The 16,156-nt window shown below is 46.0% G+C and overlaps 1 protein-coding gene across 6 annotated transcripts in view; it reads right to left on the reverse strand.

The window, feature by feature from the left end:
* Positions 1-16,156, reverse strand: part of Ninl (ninein like) — a 155,822-nt gene that overhangs the window by 42,826 nt on the left and 96,840 nt on the right. For 4 of the 6 annotated variants that reach the window (XM_046435486.2, XM_046435496.2, XM_046435518.2 and 1 more), the window contains 5 exons: positions 12,690-12,880; positions 11,826-11,978; positions 9,452-9,625; positions 4,856-4,992; positions 4,125-4,265 (listed from right to left, as the gene is read on the reverse strand). In XM_046435486.2, the coding sequence (XP_046291442.1) occupies positions 4,125-4,265; positions 4,856-4,992; positions 9,452-9,625; positions 11,826-11,978; positions 12,690-12,880 (796 nt within the window). The remainder of the gene's footprint in view (positions 1-4,124; positions 4,266-4,855; positions 4,993-9,451; positions 9,626-11,825; positions 11,979-12,689; positions 12,881-16,156) is intronic. The other 2 variants (XM_046435507.2, XM_058576594.1) reach the window with 2 other exon arrangements.

Raw genomic sequence — 16,156 nt, forward strand, 5'->3', positions numbered from 1 at the left:
AATCTTGGCTCAGAACTTTGAAGAAATACCCAAAGGGCAAGAAGATGGAGGAAGGACATCTCTTTTTTAGGAAAAAAACACACTATGACAAATAGGACTAACACTTCACAATATTTTAACTAAGTTTAAAACTACTATTTTTACAGCATACAATATTTGATCCTGTCACCCCATTCTTTAGAAACCTTTAAAATACACAATGAAAAGAAAATGGTTAAATAAAAAAAGGAGGCAGACTCACATAATGGGACACTCTGCAGCCATCAAAAAAGTATATATAATATGATATCATCTTATATATTGTTATATGGATAGAAGGACATTGGATAGAAGGACATTGTTATATGGAAGGATACTGAAAATAGTAATCCTTTTTGGGAAATAGAATTTTTGGTGTTATTTTTCTTTTTATTTGTATTTTCTGAGTTTTCTATAATGAATATGTCACTTATTACATACATAGTAAAACAACTTAACCATAAAAATTACCCATAGGAACCTACTGATAATTTCCCCACTGCTCACAGAATGAGATCCAGAAGCCCACTAGGCTCCCTGGGCTTTGGCTCAGAATCTCTTCATGTGTCCCTCAACCAGATGCATAGACAGAGATACTACTGTAGAGTTTATGATCCTAATTCCTAGGAAAGACATCACCAAGTTCTTTCCAGGTGGCTGGAAGATAATCAAGCCCCACACATTCCAACTAGAATAAATTAACTCTTGGTTACTCAAGGGGATTATCCAAAATCAACTTACTTTTAGATTTTAGGTGTATTTGTTTCAAAAGGAATCTTAGTAACCTGAAAGTCTGAGGCAGGAGGATCACAAGTTTGAGGCCAGCCTCAGCAAATTAGCAAGGCACTAAGTAACTTAGTGAGAACCTGTCTCAAAATAAAAAATAAAAAGGGCTGTGGATGTGGCTCAGTGGTTAAGTGTCCCTGGATTCAATCCCTAGTACCAAAAAGTCATGAAGCTGATATTAACCATTGTTAAAAGAGCTGTTAGGAGAATGTGGGTGGGTGGGTGGGTTATCAAGAGAAAGGAAATGACATTCTAGTAACTTACCTACTAGCCTCTCTCAGTAGACTTTCAATCCTTTTTTTTTTTTCTTTATGGTGCTGGAAATATAAACCAGGGCCTTGTGCATACTAGGCAAGTACTCTATACCTGAGTTATCCCCCCAACCCCTTTTCATTCTATTTTTTAACCACAAATTTCACTCTGCCAGTGAAACCCAGACCAACTTCACGAGCAGTTCTGGGAAGGCAGAGAACTAAGGAGAACAGCTTAGGGGAGCAAAGGTAAGCACCTTGTCAAGACAAGAGTAGCCTTCACCATGAGGATTCTCCAACTTGGCTTTCGGGAACTCATGTAGCAGGAGTGTACACAGAAAAGCTGGGCTGGACTTTTCAGATGCACCAGCTGAATGGAGACTGTCAACTGCTGACAGGAGCAGAAACATCACTAACTCAATTCTTAACCACCCCTCTGAGATAAACCTCCATGTGCAGGGGGCTCAGGACAGTGACCCTGGCCCACCTCAACCACAGGAAGGTCAAGCGCCATGACTATATCACTTGGTAGGCCTCCCACATCTACGCTTTTCAGTTTACCCAGACCCCGCTTTATGGTAAGGTATGTGTATTCAGTATCTCAGGTCTAATCGGAAACACTTTCAAAGTTTGGCAAAAGGACACTTAATTTTTAGCTTTCCTGAAAACTCCCACAATCCTGCAAGAGCCTTTGATTCAGCAGCTGGTAGAAGCAAGTGTGTAGCTATGCTGGCTCACACACTTACTCTTTCTCTCTCTCTCTCTCTCTCTCTCTCTCTCTCTCTCTCACACACACACACACACACACACACACACACCCATGTACTCACATACTTGCTCTTTCACAAACACATCTACACAGTTACTACACACACAGCCCCATCCCCATAGTGCCATCACTAGGCAAGTGCTCTACACTTGAGTTATACCCTCAACCCTTTTTCACTTCTTTAACACATTCCTCCCCACACCATGCAGAAGCATGTGTCAGCCTCAGCCTGCTGTGTTGGCCTTCCCCAGCCACTATGGAGGGGAAGTGGACATAGTAGGCACAGGTGGACACAGTAGGGAGTCCTGACTTGCCCAGAGTCTGCCCATGTGAACTGTCATAGGAGGGAACGTGGCTGCTACAGGAGGCGAAGTGGAGACTTGCTTCCACCCAGGGCATATCTGCAGAGACCTGAGTGCACAGATTGTGAAGAAGAATTGACTGAGGACGATGGCTGACCCAGGGCGACGTGAACAAACTCTTGACCCCTTAGTGTTCTTTTCACTTAAGGTTCCATTTTCTTATACTCTCAAACTAAATAAGTTGTCTTAGAAATAGTACAAGCCTGGCACAGTGGAACACACTTGTAATCCCAGCAGCTTGGGAGGCTGAGGCAAGAGGATTATAGGTTCAAAGCCAGCCTCAGTAACTTAGCAAGGACCTAAGCAACCTAATGAGTTTCTGTCTAAAAATAAAAAATAAAAAGAGCTGGGGAGGTGGCTCAATGATTAAGTGCCCCTGGGTTCAATCCCTAATACCCAAAATAAAACAAAAACCAGTGTAAGAATAGGAGAAGACCTACATTTCAGTTTCACGTATCCACACAAAATTGTGGGCAAGTTACTGAACTGCTTCAACTCTCAGTTTCTTTGGCTGAAAATGGAATTAAAATGGTCTATTTTGGGTGGCAGAGGCTCTTATGTGAGGCACCATCTGCACAGACAGAACACTCATACCACAGCAGCCTCATAGGCCAGAAAAGTCTTCGTGGGAGCCTGAGACCACGTTGTCTCCTCAACCTCTGGGCCTCAGACTACACAGCCAAGGTGCTATGGTCTTTGGCAAAGGAAGAATGGGCTTTTGGTATAAACTCAAGGTTTAGCCTAATACAAAGTGCCATGAGGTAGGTATTGACTGCTGAGCTCCCCATTCACTGGGACCAGTCTGCATCCTCTATGGCAGCTGGGGCTGGCTGACCAAGCCAAAAAAGGTGCTATCCACAGCTTTTCTGGCTCCTCACAACCAACTTCCTGCTCATCTCTCTTCCCTACCAGCCACAATAATGCTAAAAGTCTCCTTGCTGGCTAGGTGAATGCTCCAAGGTGCACGGGAGGCAAATGCGGGAGGGTAAAAATTCCTATAAATCCCTTTAACTGTCCATCAGGTCTGTGTCAGAGGCTTTCTGTGTATCTTGAATGACACACATAGTATGGGGACTGCTGTGAAAAAGTGTCATTTTCCAATGCCACAACACACATGACAGGGGAGGCAAAGGTGAGAGGTTTTTCAGGGTAATCAAGATACCCATGCCATCTCTCTCTCCCTCCTCCTTTATCTTCTTGTGTGGGGGAGGTGCACAGGTGAACCCTTCGAGGGACCACAGGCCAGCAAGCACTGTGTTGACTCCACCCACCACCCACTAAGACTCCCACAGTAAGTACAGGGAAGTTACTTCCCTGACAAAGTCTGGGAAATCCTCACAGGCAATATTTCCTCAAATGTTCTGGCTTATAAACCAGAGAGGTGACTTTGTGTCCTTTTCTCTGGTCTATCTATCTGCCAACACCGCACATTGAAACTATACCAGGGCTTGGCTCAGCACACTAGAGCTGTGACATGTGAGTCAGGCCTTGGTCCCTGGTCTCCCTCTACCAGCTGAACCAATGAGAGACCATTTGCCAGCCCCTCTCAAAGCTTCCACCACCTCACAGTCAAATAGGAACATATCCAGATTATGAGCCTCCTTGGCTTTTATAAGGCAGACCCTGAAGTATGTGAGGGCAGAGCCAGGGGTTTTCCCTGTAGTCCACGGGCATGCACAGCTGACACCAGGCACTTTGCACCCACACCTTAAAGACTGGGACTGCATTTTAGATGTACCTTCTCCTCTTAGAAAGGATATCCTCAAAGCTGTCTTCTGGCTCAGGTGAAACTCAGGTCCTCAGCTCTGCAGCACACACAACTGTGGCCTCAGCAGCCCCATGCCAACCCCTGCTCTCAGCAACGCATCAGGAGAGGCCCCAGGTGAAGAGTTGCTACCATGTCTGCCCAGAAGCCACTGCTCTGGGCCCAGAACCTACTTGATTTTCTTCTCTGTCAGCTGCTCCAGGGCAGAATGGCAGTCATCCATCTCTTTCACAAACTCCAGATTCCTCTTCTCGGCTCTCTCTAGGTCCTGTCTTGCCTTGTCTCTCTCCTGCACCAACTGTTCCACTTGTGTTCTGCCACAGAAAGGAGACAGGTCAGATGGGGTCCCCACCATAGACCTGACATACTCCACCTGTGCCTACTCTGAACCCCATGAGTCCCATGTCTGTGTATATGATAAAAACAGATAGTTACAGAAACCATGTATGGGCCAGCACATGTTGACCTCATTGCCCCCACAACCACCTCCTAGTGTGTTTTCTATAGCTGCTGTACCCATTTTATAAATGGTGTTGGGGAAGTGCCCCAAATGTTTGGCAAGTAAAATTTCTAGAAGGTTTTTGACCCAGGGAGTTTGTGCCTAGAGCTCCTACAGTGTGCTACATATCTAGATGAGCTCAGGATGCGAGAGGATTTATCTGTAGGCACTTTGTCTCCAGCTAGGCCAAGAGTCCTTGGATCTCAGGCCCCTAATCTACATTGGATGCATAAAGGGAAGGAAGATGTCGGCCACCGTTATTCCTGCTGGCCGCAGTTTTGCACTGCTGCCTGACATCTGAGCAAGTACAGGTGGGTCTCTCAAAGAAAAAGGTGACTTGTGTGTGTGATCTTGGCTCTGTCACTTCAATTTCACCCCAATCCCTGGTCCCTGGTGGGCTCTTACAGGTGGTAGCTCAGCTCCTGACGGTAGCAGGCCAGGGCTGCCTGCTGGACAACACCATCAACTGTCAGGAGCTCATTGTCGAGGGCCCAGGTCAACTCCAAAAGATTCACCTTCTCATCCATGCTGAAGTCCAGGCTCTGGAAGTAGCAAGCCCCATTGGGCACAAGAAGATAAGGGACTTCTCCAAACATACTTCCTAATTCTCCTAAGGACAGTCCAGGGACTGTCCCATAATGGCTATTGTAGCCAGTACCTATCTCTTTTCTGACTGCGAAAGTCTCCTGGTGGGGGGCACCGCATTCAGTCCCAAGTAACTCTACAGGCTACCCCCCATCCTTGTCATGAGGTGCCCCCCCCACCACATTCCTCTAGTCATGAGGCCACCTGTCCCTTTCAGCAGTGTTCTCAGTCATCCCTGTCATACCCTGTCTCTGCCTCAGGGGTGGATGCTACCCAGGCTGGACAGAGCCCCACTGTATGGAGAAAGCTTGAGGTGTAGGAAGGACATAAGCCAAAAAGCACCTCATGGGGACTTAAGTGGAGACCAGGGGGCAGGGTCCTTTATCCCTCTGAAACCAACTGTTGTAAGTCCTGGATAAGCCTTAGGGAGCCCACATGAGGAGGCCTGCCCAGCAGCCAACAAAGCAAGACAGGGGAGACCCAATACCACCACTTGACTCAGATTCTGTCATACCTGCAAGTCCACCTCCCTGGTGCCCACTCAGGCCCCTAAGGTTCTCCTTCTGACTAAGCCATTTGTGTTGAGGTTTTGCCATTTCAAACTAAGAGAATCCTGATTCATCTATGTCTATGAAACACATATACGGATGGATGATTCTGTAAGTAAACGATCTATCAAAAGGAGGAGCCACGGCTGTGTGTATCCCAGAGAGATTCTGTTTCCCATCAGAATTTGGAAAAATACAGTTAAAAGAATATAACAATTTACGTCATGTGTGTTTTACAATAATACAAAAAGAACAGAAGAGTGAATACCCACACACTCTCAGTTCATTTGGCCAGTAACTAATGTTTTACCACACTTGTTTTGTCAGCATCAAGTACTCCTGACTCCTACTTTCTGCTGACTTCTAAAAAATTATGAAGTTACACATGAGTCCAGAGGCAGGCACCACATCAGTCAATGGGAGAAGGTGCCGTGACATGCCTAGTTCCCCTGGGGATTGGGATTGCTCCTGAGAAATGAAGACTTGAATTTCACAGCCACCCACTTTCTAGCATCTCCTAATAAGAAAGGCGGACCGTATAAAGCAGCAGGACACTAAGGTTGCTATGACACAGCACACTCTTTTCTGCAACAGTATCACCAGATAGTGTGTGGGGAAGTGACAGAAACCTGCTATAGACACAGCTGCCAGGAGTAGAAGTCATCAGAAATCATAGTGGCATGCGTGGGAGCCAGCCTTCCTGAGAGCCCATGGCTCCTGGCCTTCTGAGTGCTCCCCTCCCATTCTAAACAGAATTGACCAGTGTAACCAACAGAATACTAAGCAACAGCATGTATTATGAAGGCCTAAGTCACCAGACATGTGGCTGCTTCCTTGCTCTGACCACTCACTCTGGAGCAGCCAGCTGCCATGTTAGAGGGATACTCAAGCAGCCCTAGGGACAGGTCTACATGGCAAGGGACAAAGGCCTCCTGCCTATGGTGTGAGCATCACCCTGTCATTTTTGTGAATGTGCCATCCTAGAAGTGATCTCCAGTCCCAGGTGGGCCTGTGGAGGACTGTGGCACTAGCTGACATCTGCCTACAATCTCACAAGGCAATATGAACTGGGACCATCCTGCTCAGCTGACCCCAAATTTTTCATCCACAGAGACTGTTTGAGGTAAGAAATGGTGCATATGTTGTAGGGGGTATGATTTAGTGATAATCTGCTAAGGGGTCTTCTCTCAGAGCAGCATCAAGAGGAACACCGTCATAACAGGCCCTACTGCAGGCTCAGGTAAGAAGTGCAATGGCATTGGTTGGAGACCTAGAGAAACCAGGTGTGCAATGCCTGGACATGTGTAAGTCAAGGGCTCTCCCTGCCAGTACTTCCCTCCCAGAGGAAAGTTCTCTCAGGCGCTCACTGCTCTTTATACGGTTAGAGACCTGTGCTGCTGCTGGCAGCTCCACCAATAAGCAGTTACTAGCAACCTCATATAGTACAAAGGGCCCAGATGTGGAGTGACCGATGTCTGAATGACATTCCACCCATCCTGAGACCCAGGCAAGCTACTGACTCTGTCACCCCACTGTCAAGTACACATAGAAGCATCTTCAGGACTGATGTGAGGATTCAATAAGGTCACACACTTGACAGATACTTGCTTGGTATCTAGGTGCTGAGAGATAGTAGATCAAGATTGTTGCTATCTCAATAAAATAAAACCAAAACCTGAGGGCAACTGGTAAATTACAAAAGAAATGAGAACAACATCTGATTAAAAAAAAAAGCAATAGCCAAGCGCAGTGATGCACACCTATAATCCCACTGGCTTGGGAGGCTGAGGCAGAAGGATTGCAGGTTCAAAGCCAGCCTCAGCAATTTACCGGGGCCCTAGCCACTTAGTGAGAAATTTGTCTCAAAATGAAAAAATTTTAACATTAACAAAAAGTGGGAGGAATGCTGGTAAAGTTGCCTAATGGTTAAGCACCCCTGGATTCAATCCCTGGTACCAAAACAAACAAGCAAACAAAAGACAATAAAAGGAGTAAGTTCTGAAATAAGCCTCATCATTGACCAGACCAGGATGGCAGCCAAGATGCTTCCCCCTGCACCAGGGAAATGTCAGCAGAGCACCTCTGCTCTTTGTCCTCCCTGAATAAAATTTATTTTTAAGTTGTAGATGGACACAATATCTTTGTTTCGTTTATTTATTTTTATGTGGTGCTAAGGATTGAACCCAGGGCCTCACGCATGTGAGGCAAGCGGTCTACCACTGAGCCACAACCCCAGTCCCTGAATAAAATTTTTGGTGATCCCAACAGCCTCTGATTTTCAGAACAATCATGAGGGCAGCTGTCCAGGTAGGACTTGCCATTTTGGCAGGGATGATAAAGGGATCGCCAAGGCTAAGTTGAGCCTCCAGAGGGTCTCCGCCCACAGACGCAGGCAGACTGAAAGGCTGTTTTTGGACTCCTTCATGCTCTGTTGGTTTATGCTAACAGGGATGTTTTTGGAAGCAACAAGACAGAGCCTAGGAAGAGTTAAAATGTGTAATTTTAACACACACAAAAAATTTCCAGCACAGAAGCATGAGAATATTTTTATAAATGCTGATATTTCTAATAAGGAAAACTTTGGAAACAACTTACACTGCCTGAGAGTGGGGAAAGGTCACATAAATTAGCAAGATACATGGTATGATATCAATTTTGAAAAAAGTTTTAAATAGAATGTATTAATACATTTATTTTTTGTGTTCCAGGAAAAAAAAAAAACTACAGAATACCCACCAAACTGTCAGTTGTTGCACCTGCCTTGGACCTCCAGGAATGGAAACAAAACAAGGACAGACTTACTTTCTTATTTTATAGGTTTCTGTACTAACAATTTTTTTAAAATAGTATTGAAGATTAAGCTCAGGGTCCCTCTGCCACTGAGCTGTATCCCCAGTTCTTTTTTTTAAAGTTTTATTTTGATATAGGGTCTTTGCTAATTTGCTGAGCTTGGCCTCAAAACTGCAATCTGCTTACTTCAGCCTCCTGAGTAGCTGGGATTACAGTTATGCTCACAGAGCCCCAGCTAGTAGACAATTTTTTTTTTTAATAATGGAAAGTGAAATTTGGAAATGAAAATAATAAATCTAGGGCTGGCGCTGTAGCTCAGTGGTAGAGCACTTGCCCGGCATGTGGGAGGCACTGGGTTCTATCCTTAGCACCACATAAAAATAAATAAATAAAATAAAGGTATTTTTAAAAAGAAAATAATAAATCTAACTCATGGCATGTCCCCAAGGCAATCTTCCCCTCAGCCATCTGTTCCCTGTGAGCCTCTGACTCTGCCACTCCAGGGCAGAGCTCTCTCCAAATCCTGAGGGCTGGCCCTGTGGCCCCGGAAGGAAGCTTCCTGGGTGGCCCAAAAAACAGGAGGAGGGTGGTAAAGTACAAGAAGCCTCTGACTTTCGACCCCTGGCAGGGAAGGGTCTGTGGGAAGAGGAAACTGTGGCAGGGGGCTTTGTGAGCAATTACGGCTCACCATGGACTCTTTAGGAACACTGGTGACGGTGACACACATTAGACCTCTTCACAAATTTGTGGCACTTTCCTCCTTTGTGTAGCAATGGGGTAAAGTATGTAGACAATGGAACTTACCTTCAAATGCACTTTTTGAGACTCTTATTTTCTTTGTATTTTATATATTATCTTTTAAGATTTAAATTTCCTATATAATAATAGCAGAAATTGAAGGAAAAGATGTTTCCTCCAAGACTTGCCTATAAGGGATTTTCTGCACAGAGAACATGTCCTGCCCTGTCCCTGCATGAGGTGCTTTTTCTATCTTTCTCTGTGGAAACATGACCCCCACCCAGCCCAACTGTCCCTGGATGCCACCCACCAGGGCAGCTGTGAATGGCCAGTTTCAAACCTGCAAGATTTCCCTGCCATTCTGAATCCCTTCCTGTGCCCAGGTGGTGATGATCTGCTCAGGAAAGGCAAAGCCACTACCATCATCAACATTGGAGAAGAAGCGCAGGCCTGAGCACACAGACACAAGGGACGAAGTGGTAGGGGTAGTGTGGCAGCCATTCTCTGTTGGGACCTGCACAATGGAAAAAGAAGATACCCTGAGCACATGGGTGACTGGAAGCCAGAGCGTCTACATGTTTTAATGGCTTTCCACCCTCACCAGCCTGTGCTCAGCACATTACCTTCTCATTGAGGTATAAAACAAGAACAACTCAGGTTATCATTAGCTCCTTTTCCTAGACAAAAGAGGCAGGGTACCATCATAGGATATGTCTAAAATCACATGGATCTGCAGGGAAAAGACCAGGGATCTGCACCCAGGGACCCTGACCGGGGGCTCTCTCAATGACCCTCAGGCATCTGCTCTAGTACTGTCCGTTTGAGGCCTTATATCTGGGTGGCCTACCATCAGTCCTGGCCAGCACATCACTTAACAGAGAGACCATAAAGGGGTTTTGACACTTCTCCTCTCAGGTGGTGACAGTGTGCACCTGGCCTTACAAAGGAAGAGCCTGGGAAGGTACATGCCATGCCAGGTAAATTAACTTCGAGAAAAGAAATGAGAGGCCCAAAAAGAAGAAAAGAAATGGCCCATGAAGAATAATATTTCCTTACAACTCAGAGACCCACAGCTCATGGTTGAGGAGTGTTAGTGAGTTTTATAAAGAAGGCATAATCTCTCAGCCAGAAAGCTGCCTCTAAGACTTCAGTAGTATAAGAATTTAAAGGGCAAGAATGATTTCCATGCTGTTTTCTGCCCCAGGTAGGGTCCTTCCCAATAAGCCTCTGTTGTCTGGGACTAAAGGACTAGGGATGGCAGCACTTCCTGAATATCAGAGACCTCTGCTCACCACCCCTAGCCTCCCTCCACACACAGGAATATCTTCTCCCTGCCCTGCATGGTATCTGTGACAGCCTTGATGGATGTCTGTATACAGTGGATGTGTGTGAATGCAGTATGTATACACGGGGTACACAAATACAATGGATGTGGATGTATAAACAGTGAGTGCACATGAACAGTGAACAATGTGGGTTTGCAGTATGTGTGTGTGTGTGTGTGTGTGTGTGTGAGCGTGTGTAGTGTGCATGTACACTGCAGAGTGTGGGATGATGAGGGAAGATGACTCAGTGTCTGCAATGCCCAGGAGAACAGGAGCAGCTTACCAAGAACAGAAGTGAGAGGGCCGTGCTGCACTGGGAGGGGCTGCAGCCTCTAGCACATCTGTAACTGCAGGACCTCAGCAGGTTAGGCTGCTGGGTAAGGAGTCCACTGATGGGAAATGTGGGACCCTCAGTCCTCTTCAGTTGTCAGCCTGGGGCCTAGGGGTGAATGATGACCCCTTTGGAAAGAGCCACAGCTACTCTAAGACCCTGCGCCAGAGGCCAACAGTGGCAAACAGGGACAGCTTTATTCAGAGGCGGTGACTAACTTGACCAGCATGGAACATGACTCACTGGTTCTCCAGTCTTTCTCACCTGTAGGGCTAACACCTCTCTGCAACACTGGCTGCTGAGTTTCTTCTTCACCTGTTCTCATTAACTCTAGTCAGATGTACCCACCCCTGGTAAAAGACAGCACTACTGGTTCTACATGATGCCACCAGCAAAGAAGCATCCACACTACATCTTCAGAGCAACCGTGCCATCCTGTCCCAGTGCTGAGAGAAACAGTGCTAGGCTAGTGTTCACTGAAAAAAATCCTAATTTAAATAGCTGCCTGAAATTCACTCTCCCCAGCCCCTGGAGACAGGATCTGTGAAAAAGATAAAATGCAGGACTACAAAATGGGGAGAACTCAGCTAAGGAACACTGAGGACCAATTCTAGATAAGATACAGCAGAAGCCTTCAGGAGCCAACTCTCAATACCCAATGGGGAAGGGAAGGGAAAGGAGGGAGTTCTCTTTCGGAACATATTACCACACCTACAACTGAGAAGACTCACTGAGGAAATGCTGTGTACCGTGCATTGTTCATTATCCTCCAGAACCCCTAAAATAGTTGACTTGACTGTCTCCATCTTACAGATGGGACTAAAGCTCAGAGAAAATGAGTAACTCATCCTGTGATGCCCAGCTGGAAAAAGCAACACTGATTCACCCCCAGGTCTGTGTGGTTCCAAAATCTAAGCCACATAGCTTCACGTGTGCACACACTGAGCCAGCTCCTGAGCAGCTCAAGTGGTGACAGCAGCAGAGAGGCCAGCATCCTCAGTCATCAGGGAATGACAACAGTTACTGCTGGATTTTGAGATTTAATTGCTACATTTTACCTGACAATGAGACCAGGGCTTGTTTGATTTGAGCAGGGTAGAAGATTCCAGAAGTGAAGCAGGCTCATGACTGAACAGGCCAACTTGGAATTCCGCAAGACTCACTCTGCCATCTCCATCCTGATCCAGTTTGTTAAACAGGTCTTCAAGTTCCTAGACAAAGACCACCACCTTCAGGTTACCTCCCTCCCTCCTTCTGGCTCCAAGCACCCAGCAAAGGCAGTCTGCTTGTCCTTTTCCAAACTCAAAGGTGTCCAGGCCACTTTCCTAAGGCCTCCTGACTCTGTCTTGTGAAACTTACATAGCCTCACTGGGTTCAGGCCCACTTTGAGACAGCAGCATCTAAACTTTCTAATTCCTCAAATACTCAGTGTCTACTGGGGACAGAAACTTGCTGGACCCTGAGGAGATGTACACAGGAAGCATGGCCTGGTCCCATGGTTCACAGACCTACAAGGGCACAAGGCTACAAACAACCCTTAACAAGGTAGGACCTGCCCAGCGCCATGACTGCCCTCCATCCAGCACCTACTCAGGATGGGAGCCACCAGCTGCTGTGAATACAGGCAGGCTCAGAGATACTGTACCGGGTTGAGAAGTAGAAGGGGGTCATGCTGAGAAGGGAAAGGGTGTTCATTCCAGACAAAGGAGGATTTTGAGTGAAGGCATTAGAAGTCCCCAGCATGTTTGACAGCATAATAAATTTGCGAGGTATCTGGGGGTTTAGCTTTGGGCAGAAGCATTGGGAGCCACTAAATGACTTTAGATCAGAAATTGTTAGAACTGTTCCAGTGTCTGAAGGGTGAAGGGATTTTCCAGACCCAACACTAAACTATGACCACAACAAAGTTGCTAGGGTCTCACCTCTTTCTCAAGTCCATGGAGTCCGATGCTCTGGCAGACCACAGCCAATTCCTGCTCATTCAGGTGGCCACTGCTGCCAACCCCCAACTCTTCCCAGATGCCCCGTACCTGCCTCTCAGGTGAGTCCAAGGAGGGACTGCAGGGCTTTTGGGAGCTCCCAAAGACCTCAGAACTCCAGGTTTGCAGCTGGCCTGAAGCAAAGGAGATTCACAGTTAAACCCTGATAAATACACAATAAAATATTCAGCCTTAAAAAGAAGGTGGGAGCTGGGTGCAGTGGCGCACACCTGTAATCCCAGCAGATCGGGAGACTGAGACAGGAGGATCACAAGTTCAAAGTCAGCCTCAGCAACAGTGAGGTGCTAAACAACTCAGTAAGACCCTGTCTCTCAATAAAATACTGGGGATGTGGCTCTGTGGTTAAGTGCCCCTGAGTTCAATCCTCGGTACCAAAAAGAGATGGGTGGGGAGGGGGAAGGTAGGGACAGGAAGGAAGAGGACAAGGAAATCTTACCATTTGTGACATCACGGATAGATCTGGAGGACATTATGCTAAGTGAAATAAGCCAGGCACAGAAGGACAAAAACTGCATGGTTCCACATATAAGTGGAATACATGGAACTCTTGGTAATAGAGAGTATAATGGAGGTTACCAGGGGCTGGGCTGGGCTGTCTGGGGGAAAAAAAGATGTTGGCTAAAGAATACAAAGCTTCAGTTATAAGATGATTAAGTACTGGAAACCTAATGTACAATATAGTAACCACAGTTAATAATCACGTATTGACCACCAAAATATGTGAAAAGAGATCTGAAGTGCTCTCAGGAAATACATATAAAAGTAACTATGTGAGGCAAGGGTTTGCTACATAATCATTTCATAGTATATTACATATGTCAAATCATCATGTTGTATAGTTTAAATATATGCAGTTTAAATATATTTGTATCTGTCAATCAAGTAAAGCTGGAGGAAAAATGCCAACAATAATTAAAGCCTGTGTTCCAAGTTGAAGCATCTAGGGGAAGCACATCAATGCTGGCAATTTATTCAGAAATCAGATGGACCAGTGGAAGGACAGGTGCACACACGGGAGTTGAAAAACAGATGTTTCCAGGTAGAGCCTAGGTGGTAGGTACATCATGGGTTCATAGTACCCGTTCTTTCCATTATGTGTTTAAGAATTTTCCTGGGGCTGGGGTTGTGGCTCAGCGGTAGAGTGCTCGCCTAGCATGCATGAGGCACTGGGTTCGATCCTCAGCACCACATAAATGTAAAATAAAGATATTGTGTCCACCTAAAACTTAAAAATAAATAAATATTTAAAAAAAAAAAAAAAAAAGAATTTTCCTAACAGAATGTTGAGGGAAAAATCTGCTCTACCTGAGGAAGGCTTTGTGGAAGGTAACTTACTAAAGTCTGACCACTTCAAGTACTTAAAAGACGGCTCTATTTATAACAAAAGGCCAGCTTTTCTAAGTCTTTTTCTTTTTTATTTTTACTTCCATAAATCAATATTTCTTTCTCTTTTTGAAGTGCTGGGGATTGAACCCAAGGATTCACACATGCTAGGCAAGTACTATACCACTGAGCTATACCCTCAGCCCAAGACCAGCTTTTTAACAATTTAATTTTGAAACTCCTCAAACCCACCCAAAAAGAAGAATACAGTGAAGCCCAACATACTTGCTCCTCAGGCTCAGCAATGAGAAGACTCTACCATGTGTAACCTTTCCTCTTCAGCTGATTGGCTTCCTGATGTGTTTAAAACTTGTGGAGGAGGACAGACATTGGGGCATCCTTGAGGATGTATCTATGGTGAGCTATCCTGAGACAGATATGCCCCTTTACAAGCCATTCACATTGCCCAGCCCATTGCAGGAGGAAGGGTCACTTCCACTGAAAGCAGACTTGAAGCAATGCAAGTTCTGTTTCAGTGGTCTGGATCTGTCAGGTAGATGAGCCATGTTGACATTAATTACTTTCCTAATGCAACTAGTAGTATGAAAGCCATTGTCCCCCCAAGAAATGGTAGGCCTATATGCTTATGAATGATGTGGGGAAATGATGCTGTTGAGGAAAACACGGGAAATGACCTGCAGCCCAGTGTGACGGAAATCACAGGGTACCCTGCCCAAGGGTGAGGGTTTTGGGGAGCAGGACACTGACAGCCATAGATTCTGCCCAGAACCCACAGATGGGATAAAGCACAGCCAGTGGCCAATAGCTTCCTGGGGTAGCTTCTCACCTCTACCAGCCCTATCCACTTGCCCAACAGGCACCTCTCAGTTCCTTAATCAACTCGGGGAGCAAGAGACCTCCCATAGTCTGAAGACAGCTCCATTATGGTCAGCCAGCTCCAGACTCTTCCTCCCTATCATTGTGGCCCTGTACCCCAAAGCATTAGTTCCTCCCACCACTGTCCTCTTCAAAGACATCGAGAGTTTCCTGCTTTCCCTCATGCTGCACAGGTGTCTGACTTTAAGGACCTCAGTTTGTTCCCTACATGTTTCTCGAAACGTCCAGTTTTCCTGTTTATTGATGCACATAACATCCTCCCATTCTAACTCCTTCCCTCTTCTGAAATACCCGTCTTCTTCCTTTCAAATTTCCCCAATAGCAGTTTAAAAGCATGGCTTCCGAATTCTTTGACACTCCTGCCATTAGAACATGGAATATGTGGCCCCTCTCCTCCAATCTAGGGAGTCTTGTGACAGTTCCAACCAAGATGGCAGAAGGGATGCTTACATGACTTTTGGCCAATGTGCTAGGAGGCAACCCCAGCCTTCCTTGTGGGATCATGTGCACTGGAGGCCCTGAGACATATGCTATGATGAAACCCAGCCACTCTGAGGCAATTTTCACCCAAGGCCCCAAACCCAGACCTGTGAGTGATCCTTCACACAATTTCAGATTCAGCTTTTGCATGTCTCAGGAGAGGCCCTGGACATATTATGGAGCCCCTTCTACCTTTTCACCTTCTCCAAACTTTTCCTGGGTACTCTAGTCAGTTCATTTCTCAGAAAATCTCTACAACAGTGTCACAAGAAGTTTGATCTCTACAACCTGAAGGCCTGGCATAAAGCTTGCTTTTGTTCTCAAGCTCACTCAGTCCCTCACCTTTGGGCCTTGCTTGGGCTGTGCTAGAGAAGAGGTGCCTGGAGATTTGCCCTCCTGGGGCAGTTCCTCAGGTTTGACATGGGTGCATGATGTAGGTGGGAGGCCACACCTACATCATCATTTTTTCACTTCTGCAGCATCACATACTCTACTGTTATCTATGTTTTACAATGTTTGCCATGGTCATTGGTCTTGACTCCCCAGTTAACACTCTAGAATTCTTATATCATTAGAATGATATTCTTATGGGCTGAGGATGTCGCTCAAGCAGTAACGTGCTCGCCTGGCATGCACAGGGCGCTGGGTTCAATTTTCAGCACCACATAAAAATAAAGATGTGTCCACCG

The sequence above is a fragment of the Marmota monax genome, unplaced genomic scaffold (genome assembly GCF_021218885.2).
Source record: "Marmota monax isolate L192 unplaced genomic scaffold, Marmota_monax_Labrador192_F-V1.1 WCK01_AAM20220418_F8-fsc00005, whole genome shotgun sequence".
In the NCBI taxonomy this organism is placed as follows: domain Eukaryota; kingdom Metazoa; phylum Chordata; class Mammalia; order Rodentia; family Sciuridae; genus Marmota; species Marmota monax.